This window comes from Melanostigma gelatinosum, assembly GCF_949748355.1.
Source record: "Melanostigma gelatinosum genome assembly, chromosome: 1".
Classification (NCBI taxonomy): Eukaryota; Metazoa; Chordata; class Actinopteri; order Perciformes; family Zoarcidae; genus Melanostigma; species Melanostigma gelatinosum.
The window spans coordinates 19,545,709-19,568,765 of NC_136634.1; the positions used below are offsets into that span (position 1 = coordinate 19,545,709).

At 44.6% G+C, this 23,057-nt stretch overlaps 1 protein-coding gene across 1 annotated transcript; it reads right to left on the minus strand.

Annotated features, from left to right (window-relative positions):
* Window positions 1–588: 588 nt before the first annotated feature.
* LOC306782622 (protein C19orf12 homolog) lies at window positions 589–1,103 on the minus strand (the record flags this gene model as incomplete). The annotated part of the gene is made up of 2 exons (XM_079276066.1): window positions 589–854; window positions 944–1,103. The coding sequence occupies 2 exons, from the start codon at window positions 1,101–1,103 to the stop codon at window positions 589–591; spliced, it is 426 nt and encodes a 141-aa protein (XP_079132192.1).
* Window positions 1,104–23,057: the final 21,954 nt, after the last annotated feature.

Genomic DNA, 23,057 nt, shown 5'->3' on the forward strand with positions numbered 1-23,057 from the left:
AAAACCGTTATCACAAACAGAACCACTATGTCTCTTATATGATTAACAGTGCCATTGATGAATACATAATTCCTTCATCTGATGAGTGTACTTCCAATAATAAATGAATCCAGGTATACATGTGACCTGCCACCTCCCGGCTAGGATCCGTGCGGAGCGCGAGGACGTGCCTCCGTATTTGACGTTTGACAGTTTTCCTGTCTGCTTCGTCTGCCGCTGTGTAGGATTAGCCACTTTCCGGCTTGGAACCGTGCGGAGGCGTGGAGACGCCTCCTATTGCCTTTGGCCATTACCTGTCTTTTCCCTTGACTGAGAGAAATAAACTACCTTGGTTTTGAAATAGAACTCTGCTGTCTGAGTCTGCATTTGGGTCCGCGAAACACCCCACATCATAACAATACAGCTGTTTTCACAATAACTGTATAACCTGGAACCAAGACTGTGATGGCGTCTGTGCAAATTTACAACATGTGATTTCACATTTGATAAAGAGTCTCTTCAGCGTCATAAAACAGTTCACATTATTTTCAAAAGACCTTCTGAGCATGTGCACCCCTACGTTAGGGTATCCCAGTTCTTCCACAGACACTAATCCACGTAGTGCACCTGCGCCTGGAGCTCCTTGGAGATGTACCCGAGAAGGGTCGCCGTCAGCTGCTGCTTCAGGGTGGCGTTGCCCATCACTAGAGCAGTTAGCTGAGCCAAATCTGTCCACTGAATGTCTCCCAGCACGGCCAGAAGACTACCATAAAGCTGCTGCTGCTGCTGAGGACTGAGCTCCATTATGATCTGAGGCAGCGGTTTGAACTGTCCACTGGTCAGCCAGCAGCCCAGAAGGCCTCCGACAGCACCGCCTACATGTTAAGAGGGTTTCAAACATGTGGAATTATGATTGCACACACACGAGTGGGAGAAACTGTTGCATGCATTTATTCCCACTCACCGACTGCGATACCAAGAGGTCCCCCGACTAACCCTCCAGCGAAGGCCAGACCGCCCGCTGCTGCTGCTCCCTTCCCTGAGCCTTTCACTGTGGTCTGGATTTGCTGATTTGCAGATAACTCACAACACAGCTTCATGACATCATCAAGTCGATGGCACATACTGTGGATCAGATTTATACATTTCAGGAGTCTTCGGTGATTGTGTGAGGTAGCCCCTTTCTTGCTATTCTGTGACCAGATATGAAGCCCGTAGTGCGTGTTTTGTAGATGTGATACATTATAAAAGGGAAGCAAGTGTTGTTTACTGGTGGTACATTGCAACTATTATTTAATCTTGATCATTTTAAATGAACCAAACTAAATCCTGAAGAAAACACAAACTGACCCCTTCACCCCTTAATATACTTCATTTATCAGAAGATTATAATAACTTAACATATCTCGACATATTCACCCCAATAACAATTGACCAATGTGTTCAGGCTAAACTAATTACAAGTACCCTAAATTACTTTAATAATCTCTGAATATCACTTTAACATTTTAAAGGTGCACTTGACAGCAACTCATATTTGTGGGATGATAATTTTCAAAACATTTTAAATACAGGAATCAAACATGTATTGTAATATTTCCATGGATTCAGTGATTCAACTCTGATCTGACCTGGAAAGCATCTTTGGGATGCTGTAAAATACATGTGATGTGCTTTATATTCATGTTTGTGGTGATGTAAACTAATATCTGGGGAAATTAATATTTTTATCTTTAGAAGAATGTGACCCACACAGGATGTAGTCACATTGTTGTTCATGTATTTATTTTATTTTGACATAAAATTAACTTTATGTTATGAATGTTAAGAGGATCAGTGTTGGATCCTGTCCAGGCCAGAAGGGGGCAGTAGCGGAGCGGCTGACGTCACCCACTCTAACCTCCAGCTGTTCTGCTTTAGGCAAACATTTCACACTTAAGTCCTTATAAGCCTCACAAATGTGGCTTCTGATACAAAAGTGATACTTTAAAACATAGATATTTTGTCCTTTTACACGTTTAGGAAATACAACTTCGTAGTTTTTAATTGTCTGGCTCCAAACACTAAGAGCCCTAAAGCTCTCTCATCCACTGTAATGTTATTTAGTTATTTCACATCTGAAAGTCTGTGACACATTCCCCTGCACCTCAGACAACAGTACATCTTCTCCTAAAGACATCTAACCAACATGTTTCAGCACAACAGCTTACTGGCACTATAGGCCATTAGTTGGAGATAATAAGTCACACGTAAGATATTCCATTAAAAGTGTGACATTGTGTCACTTAACTTACTGAAGTCCAGGGGTGGAAGAATAATCCAGATCTAATACACCGCTACTATATTTACTATCTGTAATAATATATTCTAACCTACCTTATGTTGTTATCAACAATCTAACTTTGCAAAGTAACTATAACTAAAGCTTTGAAATATAGTTAATTAATTAGTTAGATTCCACCACTGCAAAAGTAAACATCCGCTCTTATTCATTCAAGGGGTTTGTCAGCAGTTGATACATGATCTAGAATATATATCGCTGTATGTTGTTAGATATTCAGTGAAGCAGATCATGATGGGAAAGCTATACTGTCAGCAAAAAATGTGGCTTTATCATAGTTATTTGGATAATAGTTGAGACTGAGAAGTATTTATTACGACTGGACGTTACAGTAAAGCACATCAACTGTTTTGTGATTATTATTTTTCTTTTGGTTGTGATTATGTTAATATAAGTGATAACTACGCCTAATAGTTTGGGCATTCAAGATACGACCAAAGGGAGAAGTGAGCCATTTAATAAGAAAAGAGCCATATATGCCTGGCTTAAGGATGTGATGTTTTTTTTAAGTCTTGAAAAAATTAAACATGCACTTAGAGCAGGGGTGTCAAGCTCATCTTCACTCCGGGCCACATCAGCATCACGGTCGGCCTCAAAGGGCCGGTTGTAAATGTAAGACGGTGTAAATGTAACTACTCCCAACAGATTGGTAAATAACTGTGTTGGGGTCTGACTCTGACCATATGGCTTCAAAATGTGCTGTGGACAAAGAAAATCAGGCCTTAACTTTTTCAAGCAAAGGTCTCATCCTGACTTGTAGTTTGAGGAGAGCAAAGGGATTTCACACTCAGGTGTGAATTCCCCCCCCCCCAAATAACCGTGGTAACCGCGGCAATCTCATTGGCCGAGAGCCAAGAGACCCCAGGACCCCTGTGGTTCGACCTCTGTTCTATAAAACTATCTGCTGCCCCCACTTCTATGCTTTTTCCAACTCTCCCTCCGGGGTTAACAGGAGGCACACACCGCTCTCCTCGCCCGGACCCCCCCCCTGTCCAGGCCACAGAGAATCCAGCTTTTTCCCGTCGACCTCCGTCGAACAGGGAGCACACCACGCTCTCTTCGCTCGGACACCCCCGTCCAGGCCACAGAGAATCCAGCTTTTCCCCCTTCGACCTCGGTTGAGTTAGGAAGCACACCACGCTCTCTTCGCTCGGACACCCCCCGTCCAGGCCACAGAAGAACCAACTTTCCCCGCCAGCGCAACGCTGGCCACGAGGAAGCAACGGCCCTTCAACCCTACTCAAACCCTGACAAGCCGTTTCGCTGGATGAAACAGCCCGCGATAACGAATCTGCTTCAGCGATCAGTTCAGCGCTTTTTGCTCCTTTTTCTTTTGGTGCACACATTCCGGCGAAGGAAAGACGACAACGCCTCCCTCCTTCACCGACGATTCCCGGTAAGACGCACGGACCACGCCGTCAGCCGAAATTAGATCACCCTCCCTGCCGCGAGGACAGATCACGTCTGCGTTTGCTCCAGAGCGAGCTGCGCCACGACAGACCGAAACAGCGCCAGCTCAACGCCGCGCTGAGAAGCACCCCCCCCTTCCTCTCGAAGAAAAAGGACAACTTTGCTCAAGAACCCTTCAACGTTGCAACGAAGCATCTACAAGTAAGATTCTTGGCATTTGGGCATAGCTTAGCTTAAATTAACTTAAGTTTAAGTCAGGCCATTCATTTATATGTTGATATTCCCGTGTTTTTGTGTGTTTAAATTACTGTCGCGTGATATTGAGGTATTACGCAATCATTACGGCGCAGAGAAGCGCCGCTGTATTTGTGTATCAACTATGACTGTTTATTTGATTTCTTTTCATTCATTGTCTTCCACTCCGGGTGGAAGTTCTCTTTTCATTAACTCGACTCGGTGAGTGAGCTGAGGTGCGTGGTTTATCACGGCATAAGTTACCGGCAGTTCGAAGACGACAGCGGTATATTTATGCATGATAGAACCAGCAATCAGGCTCCCTACCACATCGCACGCCGAAGCGTGATTCACTTCGAGTTCTCGCTCCTTTTTTCTCTTTCCTCCTTTCACGAAACACACACACATACAGCAGCATAACTGCCATTTTGGTCCGCGTCACTCGACTCCGCCATCTTTGTAGTTTTTAGCTGTAGTTCTTAAGGCCCCTCCCCTTTGGCCAGCGTCACTCGACGCCGCCATCTTTGTAGTCTTTAGCGTAGCTGTAAGACTCCTTCCTGTTCACCCACAGACCCACACACACACACATACACATACACACACAGACATACACCCTCATCCACCTTATTCATTCTTTAGTTTAGGCATATAAAATTGTATGATAACGTTTGTTGGTTGCAATATTAATTGATTTGATCATTTATTATTTTGATTCAATAAACTCTGTTATACTTTCAGGAGCAGTCGTCTGTGATTACTTGTGCATATGTATTTGATAAGACTGTATGTAGTAGCCTGTGCTCGAACTTAAAAACCTTCACTGTCACTGAATGTATAGTCATACGCAGACTATTGACATTATGAGTGACTACTAATTATGAGACTTAGTTTTATCGTTTGGTTATTGGTCCCTGTTCGCAGGGTGGTGCCCCGTTTATATTAATAATCATTAATAATTGTTACATACATCAATAATTCTATTGATGTCAAGAATTCAGTTTCTTAAATGCTGATAACCCAAACACGCTCCTTTAGATCCCAACATAATGGTGCCCCGTGTGAGGGTACGTTATTCCAGTTTTGTTACAGTATATATGCACATTAATCCATAATTATTTTTGAATAATTAATTTTCCAAAAAATATTTTTTTTCGAAAAATTATTTTTTTTCTTCTTTTGAATGATCCAAATTCCTGAAACTTATTTCCCAAAATAGGTAGGCTTTGATATTCAAAATCTTTTCTTATTGTAATTAAATTTTTGATTTTAAATCCAGATTTTTAATCTTAATCTTTAATTCCCTTCTCGAAATTTTATTTCGTTTCCAGGTTTAATTATTTGTTTCATTTCTTAAAACTAACAGCCAGCTGTGTAGTAGATTTGATCGTTTATTTGTAATACCTTGCTTGCTTTCTTAAATCCCTCCAAAGAAGTTACACACAGCTGTCACAGGCCCAAAGTGCTAAACCACATTAGCATTTTCGCACCTCTGGCTGCAAAGCAGTAGTGATACCTCAGAGCAGCAACAGTAGAAACGTAAGTCACAGAGCTAGACATTTCACTGTGCGCCTGCATGAACCGTAACACTAACAGTAATTAACATCTAACAGTAGAAATCCTAAGTTACAGAACTAGACATTTCACTGAGAACCGTAAACACGAACAGTTTCCGTTCTAACACTAGGGAATTAACAACTACTGGGAGTCGTGCTCATTAGAGAGAATGAGCAACGAGAAATCCCTCATTCCTGGAGCTGTAGCTCCAGAAGACACCGCATTACGAGATGTGGTGGCTGATGTCCTCGGACTCACAGCAAAGGAAAGAGAGTACTTTGCAAAATACACTGCTGTCCTATGCGACGAGCAATTAGAGCAGCTGGTGGCTTATGTAAATAACCCAGCAGGTAACAGAGAGCGCCTGATTCAGAACGTAATCGGCGAAATACTGCTCATCTACCATCAGAAAATGCAGCTGCAAGCTGCCCGAACCCGGGCACAAAGCGACCAGCAGCAACGCGAGATCTGGACACTCCGAACAGAGGTTCAGGAGTTGTCACGTGACTGTAGAGCCCTACAGTCAGAAAATAGTAGCCTGCGCAGTGACCTCAGAGAGGTCAACCTAGAACTCTCTAAAGCATCAGAGAGTGATGACAAACTGAAAGCGCTTCAAGGTGTTCCAGCAACCCCGGTAGGTACTGCTACCCCCTACCGAGCCTTTCAGCCCAGTCATTTCTTGGTCTCGGCTCCCTCATTCCCCGAGACCCGAACCACCTTGCATTTCTTGAAAGCGACATCCCCAACCAGGAGGAGAGAGGACCAACACCAGGTCCTAGTCGGCCCAGGTGGCTTCAAAACCACCTCAGGCGACCGCAATCCTCCACGCAGTTCACGCGCGCGACAAGAACTGACCCCATCCCCCTCAGGGAGGGAGGATGATAGTCGTTACCACCATCGCGAGTATGGAGACTCAGACGACTCGGACGGCCCAGGCCCCATCAACCTTGGAGGCCTGCATACTCGACAGATTGAGTCTCTGGCAAAAGACGTAGAGCGCTTCAATCCCGATAATCACGACTCGAGCATCGATGACTACCTAAGGGAGATCGATCGCTGCCTCCTCGACCTATCACGCCCCTCATCGCGCGAAAAGCTAAAGCTAGTGTGGAAAACCACTGCGCGAAGCGTCCACGCTTTCATTGAAACGCTCCAGCCGAGCATCCGCGACTGCTATTCATCCCTTTGTCACGCCCTTAGGGAGGAGTACTCCCTGTACTCCAACCCAGCTTCTGCCACCCTCGGCGCCTTTGCCATTTCCCAGGAAAGGCTAGAGTCTCCGAGAGACTACCTCAGGCGCTTGAGATCTGCGTACTTCCAAGGACGTAACGCCCCAGGTCTAGAAGAAGACCATGCCTTCAAGTCGCTATTCTTGCACAATCTCCACGACAACGTGAGATACGATGTTACTATGCACTGCAGAACGAGTAACCTCACCATGCCAGAGATTAGGAAGTACGCGCAACGTGCATGGAAGACACGCGGACGGCCGACAAATCGGTACGAAGACACCGCCATAGTCTTAGGCATCCAACAGTCGAGCGACTCCGACCTAGCGTCGGAAGACGACGAGAGGACTTGGCCTAGCGAGCCCTGGTCACCCCCGAGGAACAGACGACCCTGGCGGTCGAAAGACCAACGGAACCAGGGGGGTGAAAGACGCCCTCAAGGGCAACACCTCAGGTAACGCTGACTCGCAGCCCACCGGACTAAGCCAAGTGACCTTTCCCCCTGCTGCCAAGTCGACGTGGTAGGGGGGGGGAAGAGAACTCAGCACACTTCCGGAAACGACCACTCCCATTCTCGCACCTCGTTCTTCAACCTTCTTGGGCGACCTTGTTCGCAAAGGCAATGCCCGTTATGTATATATCTATACATATTCTTCAGTCTTACTGGGGGATCATAACACTCTTGCTCTACCCGACTCCGGGTCAGAAACGAGCCTCATGTGTTCCCCCACCTTTTCGCATACACCTCTAGGGTGCCACAACCTTAGAGGCCCTTTCGAGCATCCTAGCTCGTAAGATCTTTCGTCAACTAAGCCTTCTTCTCCTGCTCTGTCAGCAGGATCCACCTCCAGCTTGTTCCACGAAGCCACCGCCTTCTTTCAGCCGAGTCATCGCCCGGGCCTGTCAAGTCGCCAGTGCCGTAGGTAACTGAACTTGACCTGTGCGCCGGACCTGTCTCCATCTCTAATTAGGAGGGTGGGGGGAGGGAGATATCACCAGCCCGCCATGACACACTCCAGAGTGAAACTGTTCGCGACGTTTCCCTGAGTGCTGGCGGTAACGTGGTATATCTGCCCTCGCCACTTGAACAGCGCGAGGGGGGTGGATCTCTGACAACAGAAACTTAGAGAGATGCACTTCACAGGAAGTACACTCTAATCTCGCCAGTGCCGAAACCAACCGGCAGAATGGCAGCTTACTATTGACTACTAACGTTTAACTGCATGCTCCAACTCACCCTGTAGACATGCACTAACCGCTAACACAGCCAACTTCAACCAGAACAGTTGCATGACCTGACAAACCATTGTGACTGTAAACTGATGCTCCACTCTCATAGAGAACCCTTTGCATGCTTTATAGACTCTACCAGAAGTAACCAGAGAAGACATAACCTCTGCCGTAGCAGTCAGATTTAACCCAGGACCTCATCCGAGAAGGCTCAGCTGTCAACAGCTGGAGCAGCGAGAGACCAGCCTAGCTAGTCACACTAGCCGTGCTAATGAAATCTGTAAATCTGCTACCACTACTGTTATGCAACCCTCACAGGTACCTCTGACCTATAGTCTTGGCAACGCAACTCCAATATCGATAGATTCTAAAACTTAGACACAGGACTCGCTCTAAATCTACCGATTAGAGAGAGGTAGACGCACATATCATGTACTAATAGATCCAGAAGCGACAGACTAACTGGATTCCCTCCTATTCATAACACCACGTAGCCAACCTACGACTGCTCCGCCGACGGACTCCAGTCCTGTCTAGGAGTTGAACCAGTAACCACTGTTTGCCCCTCACCTGCTTCTTGTCTTTCTATTCTTTCCTTCTCTCTCTTTTGTGTTTTGTGTTTTGTTTTATTTGGGTTGTTACTTTCTTTGACACTGTGCCGCAATGCTAGATTATCACAACATCATAATAGCGATTGAATTATTTGGGAATAATGTTTTGCTCACCTATGATTTGAATTGTGTATGATAGTAGATGTAGGTAGAAGTAGTTAAAGTCATCTGCCCAGATGCCACCTTAGTCATCTGCCCAGATGCCAATGAACTCTGAACTTGAACACAATGAACTTGACCACTATGAACCTTGAACTCTATGAACAATGAACACTGCCTGTTTTAACCACTGCTTTTGGTCTCAGGAACACTTGGACTGTCTCACCTCTTCAGGTTTCCCCACCACATGGATGCACATGCCAGCCCTTGGTTTGCTCTAAAGACCGAAGCCAACACCTCGCTCTTCAGAACAAAGGGGGGATGTTGGGGTCTGACTCTGACCATATGGCTTCAAAATGTGCTGTGGACAAAGAAAATCAGGCCTTAACTTTTTCAAGCAAAGGTCTCATCCTGACTTGTAGTTTGAGGAGAGCAAAGGGATTTCACACTCAGGTGTGAATTCCCCCCCCCCCAAATAACCATGGTAACCGCGGCAATCTCATTGGCCGAGAGCCAAGAGACCCCAGGACCCCTGTGGTTCGACCTCTGTTCTATAAAACTATCTGCTGCCCCCACTTCTATGCTTTTTCCAACTCTCCCTCCGGGGTTAACAGGAGGCACACACCGCTCTCCTCGCCCGGACCCCCCCCTGTCCAGGCCACAGAGAATCCAGCTTTTCCCCGTCGACCTCCGTCGAACAGGGAGCACACCACGCTCTCTTCGCTCGGACACCCCCGTCCAGGCCACAGAGAATCCAGCTTTTCCCCCTTCGACCTCGGTTGAGTTAGGAAGCACACCACGCTCTCTTCGCTCGGACACCCCCCGTCCAGGCCACAGAAGAACCAACTTTCCCCGCCAGCGCAACGCTGGCCACGAGGAAGCAACGGCCCTTCAACCCTACTCAAACCCTGACAAGCCGTTTCGCTGGATGAAACAGCCCGCGATAACGAATCTGCTTCAGCGATCAGTTCAGCGTTTTTTGCTCCTTTTGCTTTTGGTGCACACATTCCGGCGAAGGAAAGACGACAACGCCTCCCTCCTTCACCGACGATTCCCGGTAAGACGCACGGACCACGCCGTCAGCCGAAATTAGATCACCCTCCCTGCCGCGAGGACAGATCACGTCTGCGTTTGCTCCAGAGCGAGCTGCGCCACGACAGACCGAAACAGCGCCAGCTCAACGCCGCGCTGAGAAGCACCCCCCCCCCTTCCTCTCGAAGAAAAAGGACAACTTTGCTCAAGAACCCTTCAACGTTGCAACGAAGCATCTACAAGTAAGATTCTTGGCATTTGGGCATAGCTTAGCTTAAATTAACTTAAGTTTAAGTCAGGCCATTCATTTATATGTTGATATTCCCGTGTTTTTGTGTGTTTAAATTACTGTCGCGTGATATTGAGGTATTACGCAATCATTACGGCGCAGAGAAGCGCCGCTGTATTTGTGTATCAACTATGACTGTTTATTTGATTTCTTTTCATTCATTGTCTTCCACTCCGGGTGGAAGTTCTCTTTTCATTAACTCGACTCGGTGAGTGAGCTGAGGTGCGTGGTTTATCACGGCATAAGTTACCGGCAGTTCGAAGATGACAGCGGTATATTTATGCATGATAGAACCAGCAATCAGGCTCCCTACCACATCGCACGCCGAAGCGTGATTCACTTCGAGTTCTCGCTCCTTTTTTCTCTTTCCTCCTTTCACGAAACACACACACATACAGCAGCCTAACTGCCATTTTGGTCCGCGTCACTCGACTCCGCCATCTTTGTAGTTTTTAGCTGTAGTTCTTAAGGCCCCTCCCCTTTGGCCAGCGTCACTCGACGCCGCCATCTTTGTAGTCTTTAGCGTAGCTGTAAGACTCCTTCCTGTTCACCCACAGACCCACACACACACATACACATACACACACAGACATACACCCTCATCCACCTTATTCATTCTTTAGTTTAGGCATATAAAATTGTATGATAACGTTTGTTGGTTGCAATATTAATTGATTTGATCATTTATTATTTTGATTCAATAAACTCTGTTATACTTTCAGGAGCAGTCGTCTGTGATTACTTGTGCATATGTATTTGATAAGACTGTATGTAGTAGCCTGTGCTCGAACTTAAAAACCTTCACTGTCACTGAATGTATAGTCATACGCAGACTATTGACATTATGAGTGACTACTAATTATGAGACTTAGTTTTATCGTTTGGTTATTGGTCCCTGTTCGCAGGGTGGTGCCCCGTTTATATTAATAATCATTAATAATTGTTACATACATCAATAATTCTATTGATGTCAAGAATTCAGTTTCTTAAATGCTGATAACCCAAACACGCTCCTTTAGATCCCAACATAATGGTGCCCCGTGTGAGGGTACGTTATTCCAGTTTTGTTACAGTATATATGCACATTAATCCATAATTATTTTTGAATAATTAATTTTCCAAAAAATATTTTTTTTCGAAAAATTATTTTTTTTCTTCTTTTGAATGATCCAAATTCCTGAAACTTATTTCCCAAAATAGGTAGGCTTTGATATTCAAAATCTTTTCTTATTGTAATTAAATTTTTGATTTTAAATCCAGATTTTTAATCTTAATCTTTAATTCCCTTCTCGAAATTTTATTTCGTTTCCAGGTTTAATTATTTGTTTCATTTCTTAAAACTAACAGCCAGCTGTGTAGTAGATTTCATCGTTTATTTGTAATACCTTGCTTGCTTTCTTAAATCCCTCCAAAGAAGTTACACACAGCTGTCACAGGCCCAAAGTGCTAAACCACATTAGCATTTTCGCACCTCTGGCTGCAAAGCAGTAGTGATACCTCAGAGCAGCAACAGTAGAAACGTAAGTCACAGAGCTAGACATTTCACTGTGCGCCTGCATGAACCGTAACACTAACAGTAATTAACATCTAACAGTAGAAATCCTAAGTTACAGAACTAGACATTTCACTAAGAACCGTAAACACGAACAGTTTCCGTTCTAACACTAGGGAATTAACAACTACTGGGAGTCGTGCTCATTAGAGAGAATGAGCAACGAGAAATCCCTCATTCCTGGAGCTGTAGCTCCAGAAGACACCGCATTACGAGATGTGGTGGCTGATGTCCTCGGACTCACAGCAAAGGAAAGAGAGTACTTTGCAAAATACACTGCTGTCCTATGCGACGAGCAATTAGAGCAGCTGGTGGCTTATGTAAATAACCCAGCAGGTAACAGAGAGCGCCTGATTCAGAACGTAATCGGCGAAATACTGCTCATCTACCATCAGAAAATGCAGCTGCAAGCTGCCCGAACCCGGGCACAGAGCGACCAGCAGCAACGCGAGATCTGGACACTCCGAACAGAGGTTCAGGAGTTGTCACGTGACTGTAGAGCCCTACAGTCAGAAAATAGTAGCCTGCGCAGTGACCTCAGAGAGGTCAACCTAGAACTCTCTAAAGCATCAGAGAGTGATGACAAACTGAAAGCGCTTCAAGGTGTTCCAGCAACCCCGGTAGGTACTGCTACCCCCTACCGAGCCTTTCAGCCCAGTCATTTCTTGGTCTCGGCTCCCTCATTCCCCGAGACCCGAACCACCTTGCATTTCTTGAAAGCGACATCCCCAACCAGGAGGAGAGAGGACCAACACCAGGTCCTAGTCGGCCCAGGTGGCTTCAAAACCACCTCAGGCGACCGCAATCCTCCACGCAGTTCACGCGCGCGACAAGAACTGACCCCATCCCCCTCAGGGAGGGAGGATGATAGTCGTTACCACCATCGCGAGTATGGAGACTCAGACGACTCGGACGGCCCAGGCCCCATCAACCTTGGAGGCCTGCATACTCGACAGATTGAGTCTCTGGCAAAAGACGTAGAGCGCTTCAATCCCGATAATCACGACTCGAGCATCGATGACTACCTAAGGGAGATCGATCGCTGCCTCCTCGACCTATCACGCCCCTCATCGCGTGAAAAGCTAAAGCTAGTGTGGAAAACCACTGCGCGAAGCGTCCACGCTTTCATTGAAACGCTCCAGCCGAGCATCCGCGACTGCTATTCATCCCTTTGTCACGCCCTTAGGGAGGAGTACTCCCTGTACTCCAACCCAGCTTCTGCCACCCTCGGCGCCTTTGCCATTTCCCAGGAAAGGCTAGAGTCTCCGAGAGACTACCTCAGGCGCTTGAGATCTGCGTACTTCCAAGGACGTAACGCCCCAGGTCTAGAAGAAGATCTTTTACGATAAGTAATTGTTTGTATGTGAGAAACATTTCACCAACAAAGACCACGCTTCTTATGATTGCAAATTAGTTTGAAATAAAATAACATACATCACAAAAAACAAAACAAATAGAACTGAAGCCACCGGGAGATCATTGACACACTTATACAGGGAGACACAGCTTGTTAAATCAGGAGAAACTTAATTTACAGTGAACAAATACATTTATTAAATTGTGCAAAGTAAAGTTAAAATGTTGGAGAGTCGACACTGGTAGAGTTGTTGAAGACAGTAGGGGCAGGTTGAAGATAGATGATGGCATGTGGAGTGGGACTGCCCTCAGTGGAAGAAACCTTGAACACCAGATGTAATGATGAATGGGGAGGAGGGTCACATCGGTTCGTACTGAAATGACAGCTGACTGCACAGAAGAGAACAGGTCTTTAAAGTTTGACAGGAAATATATGATTGGCTGAGGGAGGCCGTGGCAAAATCGCCCACTGTCAGCTGATAGAGTAGGAGCCAGAGAGCGAGAGTCAGAGAGATGAGGGAGTGAATGAGAGCATACAAAGACTGTCCTAATGTAGGAAGTTAGAGTAAATCCTCAAACTTTACATACCGGTAGTTATCGTATTTATAGTCATACAGTTGTAAATTAATTATTTCAAAATATCACTCCTCTGAGCAAAGCTCTATACGTTTTACTGTACTTGACCCTCAGTAAATAATCAATACGAACAATTTGATATTCAAGGAGGGATTTGGTAATCCTTAAATTATTATAGTGGCACCAAACGTCCTGAGCCAAATTACGAAAAGTGGTAACGGACAAAATCTATTCTGAATCCAATGCTACAGGTCAGATATGCTGCTGGTTCACACGACAGGAGTTTGGTGAGAGTATATTACCCCATCATTGTACATCGGACACCGGAAGTACCCAAACGCATGTTGGCACATGATTTGAAGACTGGCCATCCCCTTGTTTGATACTACTGAAACAGCAGCCCAACACAGCGACATGTCACCGTTCAGGACTCTCACTCAGGAGATACGTGACTGCCTCTCCCCGACAGTACACGCTCACTGTCACGATCAGGGCAACCAGGGAAGTTACTCTTGCATGTGTCACAACTACGTTAGAGGCAAGACCAGTGTCCAGATATAACAATGATCCATAGAAACTTGTGAGGAGAGAAAGCACAGAGAGTGAGTGAATGACAGCATGAAAACACTGTCCTAATAGGAGGTTAGAGTAAATGCCAACATTTTACACAGTTAGTTCATTATTTTACAACTGTATGATTATAAATACTATATTTCAAAATATCCCTCCTCTAAGCAAAGCTCTCTAAGTTTTACTGTACTTTACTCTCAGTAAATAATCAATGCTAACAATTTGATATTCAAGGAGGGATTTGGTAATCCTTCAATTATAATAGTGGCACCAAACATCGTGAGCCAAATTATGAAAAGTGGTAGCAGTCAAAGTCTATTCTGAATCCAAAGTTACAGGTCAGATATGCTCCTGGTTTACACGACAGGAGTTTGGTGAGGGTATATTACCACAGCAGCCGACATCGGACACCACGGAAGCCTGAAGTGAGGTTGAAAAGCTTGCAAGTTCATCTGCCAATTTGCCAGATGACAGACCTTCACCTCAACAGGGAGTCTGACCAGTCATATAAAATAAAATAAAATACTTTACAAGAAATTTTGAGGAGTGGTTTTGCCTGTGGCTTCCCTCAGAGCTGTCCAGCTGTCCTCTGTGGAGCACTGGGCTTCATCCACAAGATGACACCTCAACATTCTAATCCCAGAACTCAGCTGTGTTCCAGTTCCATCCAGCATTCTATTCTATTCTGTTCTATTCTATGAATTCACTATTTGCTAGTCCAGTGTTCAGCATGTTTTCCATGGCAGTTTTCACAAAACTCCACACATTATGACCCATTAGCAGTAATGATACAACACTGTATATTAAAAAAATTTATTTTGTCTGTTGCTTTGCAGATATTTAAAATCATACATGCAAGTCACAACAAAAGTTTAAGCTGTTGCAAGTAACTCCACAAATGATCCTTTTAACATTGCTGAATCGGTGGCAGCCCTCCCATTAGTCTCCCATTACCCCATCTGGGGGTAATGGGAGACAATGACACCCGAAGTCTGTTCTTGATGTCCACTCTACTCCGCCATTTTGTTTTGATTGCTGTCACTGCAGAACATCCCGCTTCACAAAGAGGATGTTGGAAATGGAAGCAGGGTTTTCAGTGCTTTAGTGGCGATCTCAGGATATTCAGCCTCGATTTTAATCCAAAACACCAGCAGAGTTGTGACCGAGACAAAGCGTCTTGACATGTCAAGAGGCACAGGCGGATGAAATTGCGAGAGAATCCGGTCATTTTTCAAAATAAAACTTCCTTCAGACTCTGATAATCAATAAAACGGAAATAATATAATATTTATTCTTCCTGTGCGGCCCGGTACCGGTGGTTGGGGACCACTGCTCTAAACTAAAGCTAACCTCAGTTACTATAAACAATGATATAATTATCAGTGAGGTTATGTCGGCCATATGATCAACATGCAGTAGATTCAGACTAAATCATCATGATGGGCCTTAATGTTGCCACCTGTCCTGTAAAATGCATTTATCAGCTCTTTTTGATTTATATTACGTTCTGCTGTCCCCTTGGCCAGGACCATATACTTTTTCCTTTCTATAAGTTCACTTGAGAAAAAGAGAAAACACTCAGTACTTTTCATGTATTGAAGTCACAGCAGTATACAAAAATATACTTGACCATGTGGTCATTTCATAATAAGGTTATTTATGTCTCAAAATGACGTAAATAATACAGAAAAAAATACAGAAATTGAAAAAAATACAGAAATACACTGCATTATAATTTTACAGTAATATGCTGTTAAGTCATTTCACGGTATGAATACTGTAGAATTACAGTACATTGCTGGCGTCTCTGCTGCCAGCACTTTACTGTTATTTGACAGAGAAATTGTAGTGTAGGAATGTTTCTTTTATATTTATATTGAATGAGAGGACTACAGATGTTTGTTCCTCATTGTGAGAATTAAGCCTCCAGAGAGGCGGATACAAAGATTCATCACTTTACTTTGCAGCTCTGCAGAACGTTTAAGCCTCTTTAAGCTCATTGTTTTGGTTTAGGACACATTTAGGGTTTGGTTGGGTGTCCCCACTCTCGTCAACAAGCAGCTGTTTTGAGCTGACACACCAATACAAATCCACTGAGCGCTGCCTGCTCGGCACCAAATAACGGACAGAAAGTGGAGCGGTCAGTGTCTTAGAGCAGGGGTTCTTAACCTTTTTGACCTCGGGGCCCAACTTTTCAAGTACAAAGTGTCCCGGGGCCCACTCTGACTATATGCATCAAAAGTGTCAGACAACCTGTAGGTCATACAGAAACAGAGCAGTGGGCCTTTGGAGTCAGTACAAATTTAAGATTTTTGTCCGCATAAAATAAAAAAGTTTGGAGGTGCTGGTGATGTCTGCCTTAGGTGACCGGCATCTTCGCCTGCGAGGCGGATGGGGAACGTGGCGTGATCGATTCTTATGTACTTTGTGGAGTAGTCCAGGCTGGGAATTAGGTGGAGCCTGGTGATGTCTGCGCAGGTTGGGAGTGGTTGTTTGAGTGCAGCGGCCGAGCTTGGTTAGCAATTCCCAGGAGATGTGGGGATTGCGTGTGGATGGCTCGATAATCGGGCGAGGTCCATGTGGTTACCGGTGATCGATAGCCTGTGTTGTGTTGAACGGAAAGGCAGGAGCGAGGGAAGAGGAAAAGATGCTGGCATGCATGTGCGTGGGTTGGAAGTGCAGATTGGGGAAAAGAGGCTGCAGGGTGAGATATCCCTGATGCAGAGAGAGTAAGGCGGGGGTGCAATACGAACCGGCCCTCTAGAGGGGCTGGTGCGAGTGACTGGCCGTAGTTTGCCCATGCAAACTTGTCTGGGTTTGTCTGGGCGGGTTGTGACTGACGCTGACGCCTGACGCTGGTGGCTCGGCGATCAAGGGAGGTGTACTGCTCCCTAGTTGTGCCATATACCTACCTGTTCTGTTGTTGGAGCGGTCTGTCAAAATTCTTGTCCATCGCCGCACAGAGAAGGAAATCGCAGCAGAGGAGGGTGTGAATCTGGCGGAGCTCCGTGACCCCCAGCATGACAAGGACAGTGATTAACCCCCGCTGGGTCATCGTCCTCGGTGTGTGCACCCATCTGGGTTGTGTGCCCATCGCCAACGCCGGATACTTCGGAGGCTACTACTGATCCGTGCCATGGCTCCCACTACGATGCTTCAGGAAGGAAAAGAAAGGGACCTGCTCCTCTAAACCTAGAGGTTCCCTTCTATGAGTTCACTGAGGACGTAGTCATAGTGGGATAAATACTGGAGCGCTGTCTCAGTTCCTCCCTGTAATATGTATTTTTTAGATGGCTCCATGTGAGTGACATAAAACGTGTGCATTTACTGTTAAAGACATATTTCCAACTCTATGATTGAGCTATTGTCTTTTCCCTTGGAAAAGAGTGAGTTGTTTTTCTTTGATTGATCTGCATCACTTAGCTTGATGTCTTTTGATTCACTGACATTTTATTTATTGTTTTAATCTCCATGGATTTCTTTCATTCGGCACTATTTTTAGTATTTTCCAAACAGCATTATGTGACACAAAAAGTTAGAGTGCTTCACAGAAAATGGAAGCAAAGGAATGCGGGCCGGGTGTGATCAGGTCCAACCCCTTTGCTGCCGCACCAATCCTGATATATTGTGTTGGAGCTGTGTGATAAAGTCAAAGGTGGGGCCTGTTTCATGCATGGTGACCTAAAGTTGAGCTGGTAAAAGTGCTCATACACATGAACAAGAGGCCTGGGGAGCACAATGATGAGGATAAGATAACGGTACGATCAAGAAAAGCCACCGGCAATCTAAAAAAGTATCGACAAGTTGTGAACACATTCAGGAATGTGTCTGCCTGTTAATCAACTGGAAGGAACTATAGATCGAGATCAGGATGTTGTTGGTTTGTGACTCCAAAGAATGTGTAGATTGCTTTTTCTAAGGACCTTTTTATGAGTTTGTGTCAGACGAGATGACAATTGTATACCAGTAATGGCAGCAGCAAAGAGTGCAAACTGCCAAGTAAGATAAAGAACTATTGAGTCACATTCCAGTCACTGATGGATTTAATCCTGACGAACAAAGTGTGCTATGTACAACTGCATGAACCAGTGAAATACAAACCTTTTTCTTTTTATTGATGAAATCATTTAAATACAATATACCATCAAACAGGGTAGGAAATCTACAAACAAAAAACAAACATAAATCAGACAATCATATTCAATTTCATTCTTATTTCTTTGTGGTTATTTATTGTTATTATTAAATGTTTAACAACTATTAACAATTATTAAGTCAACGATGCCTTGATTACATATAAATCAGTCATTGTATGGAATTATTGAGAAAAAATATTTTTGTAGCACCTCAAATATTGTGATATTACCCATTTTTGTCCTGAACTTATATATTAGTCATTGTGTGGAATTTGAGAAAACCATTTTTATAGCACCTTAAAAATTAAAAGAAATGTGCCATTTGAAGGTACAAATTCAGTTCAGTTTTTACTTCGTAAAATATCTCAATTGACTGTCAGTCAGGTTTTATTCATTTCCAGCAACCCTCAAATCAAAGAATAAAGACACTTTACGCACAACTTAGGTGTATTTTACCTTTAACTCACGAGATGCAGGTAGCATGTTTTATACTTAATGTGAATATAATTCATTTAATCTAATTTCCATTATGCAATATGTACACTTTGTTGGCATCTTATTCTGAAAACCGGATGTTCGTCGGAAGAAATCGGATGTTGTCTCATGTTAATCTTTCCGTTAACTTTCAAAGTCCTTCGCTCGCTCCCGATCTGCGCCGTTTGAATGAGTTTACCGTGAATTTCAGGATATAGGTGCACTAAAATTTAAGCGTCTGCTGAGTTGACCGCAGTCGCAGGTCTGATTAAGAGGTGCTCCATTTTTTTTATTCGTTTAGAAAGTTCGGGGGCATTTTTTGCCCCTGTCCTAGTGATATCAGGGGCAAAATGATATATCTTAGGGGCAGTTTTGCCCTTTGCCCTCGTGTATTTCCAACGCTGCCATCAAATCAATCATCAATATAATCATCAAAACTATTTCAAACTGTACAGTTGGCGCTCATTCAGTGCATAACTTTTTGTATTGAAACATTGAAATCAGTGGAGTTGAACCGCGGTTAATCATGTGTAACTTCAGAGGTGACTCGTGCTGAAAGCTTTTACCACAAACGGAAACTTTACTGCAACCAGAACAGCTAAAGGGGATTGTCTCCTGTGTGGGTTCTCATGTGTGTCTGTAAAGTTGAACGAACGCCAAAAGATTTCTGACAGACTGAGCAGCTGAAAGGTTTTTCTCCTGTGTGGATTCTCATGTGTCTCTGTAAATGTGAACGAACGCCAAAAGATTTCTGACAGACTGAGCAGCTGAAAGGTTTTTCTCCTGTGTGGGTTCTCATGTGCTTCTGTAAAGTTGAACGATCGTTAAAAGATTTCTTACAGACTGAGCAGCTGAAAGGTTTTTCTCCTGTGTGGGTTCTCATGTGTGTCTGTAAAGTTGAACGCTGGTTAAAAGATTTCTTACAGACTGAGCAGCTGAAAGGTTTTTCTCCTGTGTGGGTTCTCATGTGTGTCTGTAAATCTGAACGACTGTTAAAAGATTTCTTACAGACTGAGCAGCTGAAAGGTTTTTCTCCTGTGTGGGTTCTCATGTGTGTCTGTAAAGTTGAACGAACGTTAAAAGATTTCTTACAGACTGAGCAGCTGAAAGGTTTTTCTCCTGTGTGGGTTCTCATGTGTATCGTCAGAGTCTGTCTCCTGCCAAATGTTTTCTCACACTCAGAGCATCTAAAACGTTTCTCACCAGCGCTACATCTTGAATCACTGACACGGACGTCATCAGGTTTCACATAGTTTAAACCTGACTGAGGTTCTCTGGTCTTCTTCCAATCACCACCCTCATCAGTGTCAGAAGAGTTTCCAGTCTTCTCATCAGTATCTGGTTCTGGATGTCTATCTGGATCCAAGTTCCTGTCTGGTTCTGGTCCTCCACAGTCCTTTCCATCAACTTCTGTTCCCATCTGTTTAGTTTGTCTTTGATGAAGCTGTGAGGACTGAGCTTCCTCTTCTTCATCTTCACTCTTCACAGGAGTAAATGAGAACTTGACATCAGCCTCCTCCAGACCTTGAAGCTGCTCTCCTTCCTGACTGGTGCAGAGTTCCTCCTGTTCTTCTTTAATATGTGGGGGCTCTGGGTCCTCCTGTTCTTCTTTAATATGTGAGGGCTCTGGGTCCTCCTGTTCTTCTTTAATATGTGGGGGCTCTGGGTCCTCCTGTTCTTCTTTAATATGTGAGGGCTCTGGGTCCTCCTGGTCCAGACTGGAGCTCCACTCCTGCTGCTCAGAGGGAAGCTCTTCTTTAACCAACAACAGCTGCTGGACGTCTGCAGGAAAACAGTAAACACACACAGAGGTGTTACAAAGACAATTTAGAATTGAGCAAATAGTCTCCTGGACATACACTTCCAGAGTATCAACAGAACCAGATAATACAAGAATGTAATCAACTTATGTGACCATGAGCATATGAACCATTTTAAGCTGCCAAATCCATGTGGTGTTATCAAAGAGAACAAACTTGTACTTTAAGTTGAAATATTTCCTGTCATCTAGGGGGGGGGGGTGGGGGGGGGGGGGGGGGGGGGGGGGGGGGGGGGGGGGGGGGGGGGGGGGGGGGGGGGTGTTCCCCAGGAGAATATATTCGATGAACAGAAGACGGTAGACAATCTACAAGTGTTAACAATGTATTAAGTCAAGCATCAAAAACATAGATCTATGGTTTCACAAAACACAAGAATTGATTAAGTAGCCCTAGCAACAGACACAAAGTCAGGGCTCCGTATACGCATCTCTCCTCTCAGTGTTTTGTGAGCGCTATATCTTTCCACTTTATTTGATCGTGTCCAGCACAGGGACGCATTATCTTCACCCACACACAAGCCAGGGTTGGGCCACATTGTGTGTCCTGGAGTCCTGGAGTCTCAGGGATGGGGAAGGTGCTGTTCCTGCAGGTTGCTACACAATGCAACACTATTGCAAATTAACACACACACAATACTGTTGTGTTCAGAATTTCTCAAACAAAAGATAAAAGAAAAAGCCCCCCCCCCCCCCCCCCCCATGCTCTCTGTCTTCCATCTAGGGTTGTCACGATACCAAAATTATGACTTCGATACGATACCTGCCATAAGTATCACGATACCGATACGATACCAGAATTCGATCAAATCCCACAAATAAGAAATACGATACTGGTATAGTTATCTATAATAGTAATAAATAAAACATCTGTACGGTTCCCTTTTTTACCAGCTTGTTCCTGCCCAGCTTTTTGAACACTTAACAAATATTACTATTAGCCTACAGCAGAATGTTACATGTTAGACGTGTTGGCTCCCTTTGTTTGTGTGGCTTTCAAACACTTTTTGCAAACGGGTCTCTGTAGGTCAGTGGGCTTTCCTTCACTATCTGCAATGTAGCCAAAGTATTTCCAGAAGCTACTTCTGGCATCTTGTTTTTCAGCAAGCAGAGGACGGTCGGGAAAAGCTCCTGCACTCGCCATGTCTCCCCTGTGATCACTCGCTGTGAGTGCGCGCGCTGCCTGCTGCTGTGTGAGCGTGCTGGGCAGCCCGCCCCCTTGCAGTCAATTCCTGCAGGCAGCATGACAGGGAGTGGAGCTGCGAGTGCGCTCTGATCGCGTGCTATTTTAATGAAGTATCGATACTAAAAATATGCAGAATCGTATCGTTTTTAACGTACTGGTACCGCGGTACCTTTTTAGTATCGGTACACCGTGCAACATTACTTCCATCATTAAGCAGGGCCGAATCAGCTGGTTGAAGTTTAAATCAAAAGGCGCGGTGGTATTACAGGTGGGGCGCGGGGGAAAATGCAGAATTTTTGTATTAAAAAAAAAAAGTAATAATTAATAAATACATGGTGAAATGCCTGTACTTTCGTGTAAATGTTTACGTTACGCCGTTAACAGGTTACGCTTGCGCATGCACGACGGCCATGATCCTTGGCGACTCACATGTGCGGCTTAGTGTTCCAAATGTACAGACATTTGGCAGGCGGGAACAGAAAAGCAACCGCAAGCGATGCATCCGAGACGAACACGAACATGACGCCTATCTTGCTCTGGGTTTCACAGTGGACGCGTTAGGAGATGAGGAGAGACCAGTCTGTGTTTTATGTCTGAAAACTAGCTGCGGACAGTATGAAACTTGTTTTGTTTAGTTTTTCACAGGTTGCACTTTATTATCTTGAAAAGATGTTTAGTGCAAAACGGGTTAATTGCAGCCAATTGCAATAAGCTATTTTTTGCCAAATTGTAGTTCTTTTTTGCACAGATATAACTTTATTTGCATTGTTCTAACAAAGTGATTGCACATTTTATTTGTTTTTGTATGATGGAGCAATCTGGTTTACTTAAGTGATTGCAATTTTCTTTGTTCTATTATTTGAAAAAGCACAGATGGAGGCGTCACAAAATGTTGTTATTTCAATAAATGTTCAACAAAGACCATTTTGTTACAATTTTGTTGGGGCATGAACATTTTTCTTCCTCCAAAGTGGAGCGCGACAGAAACAGTTTGAGAACCACTGCCTTATGCTGCGTTCACACCGGTCGCATTGATTTTTTGACGCACTGCAAAATCGCGTCCAACGCATCGCAAAAACACGTCCAACGCACCGCCGGTCGTGTTCACACCAAACGCCGCAAAATCGCTCCGTGCCGGAGAGGGGGCGTGGTTTATCGTCCTGGAAGCCGTTCACCTGGCCGTCATTTCTTTCCGCTATCAACCATGAAAGGAATAAGGACAATTGCTGCTTTGTACGTGTTGTGGAAGTCCCTCAAACGTCGGAATGCCAAACGCCGTCATGTCTGGTTCATAATATTGTTCAGAGGAGCTCCGTGGATTGTATCGAGCTGTATTCACTGTGTCTAGCAAGCCACCGGTCGCTGTTTACTACAGCTGTAGGA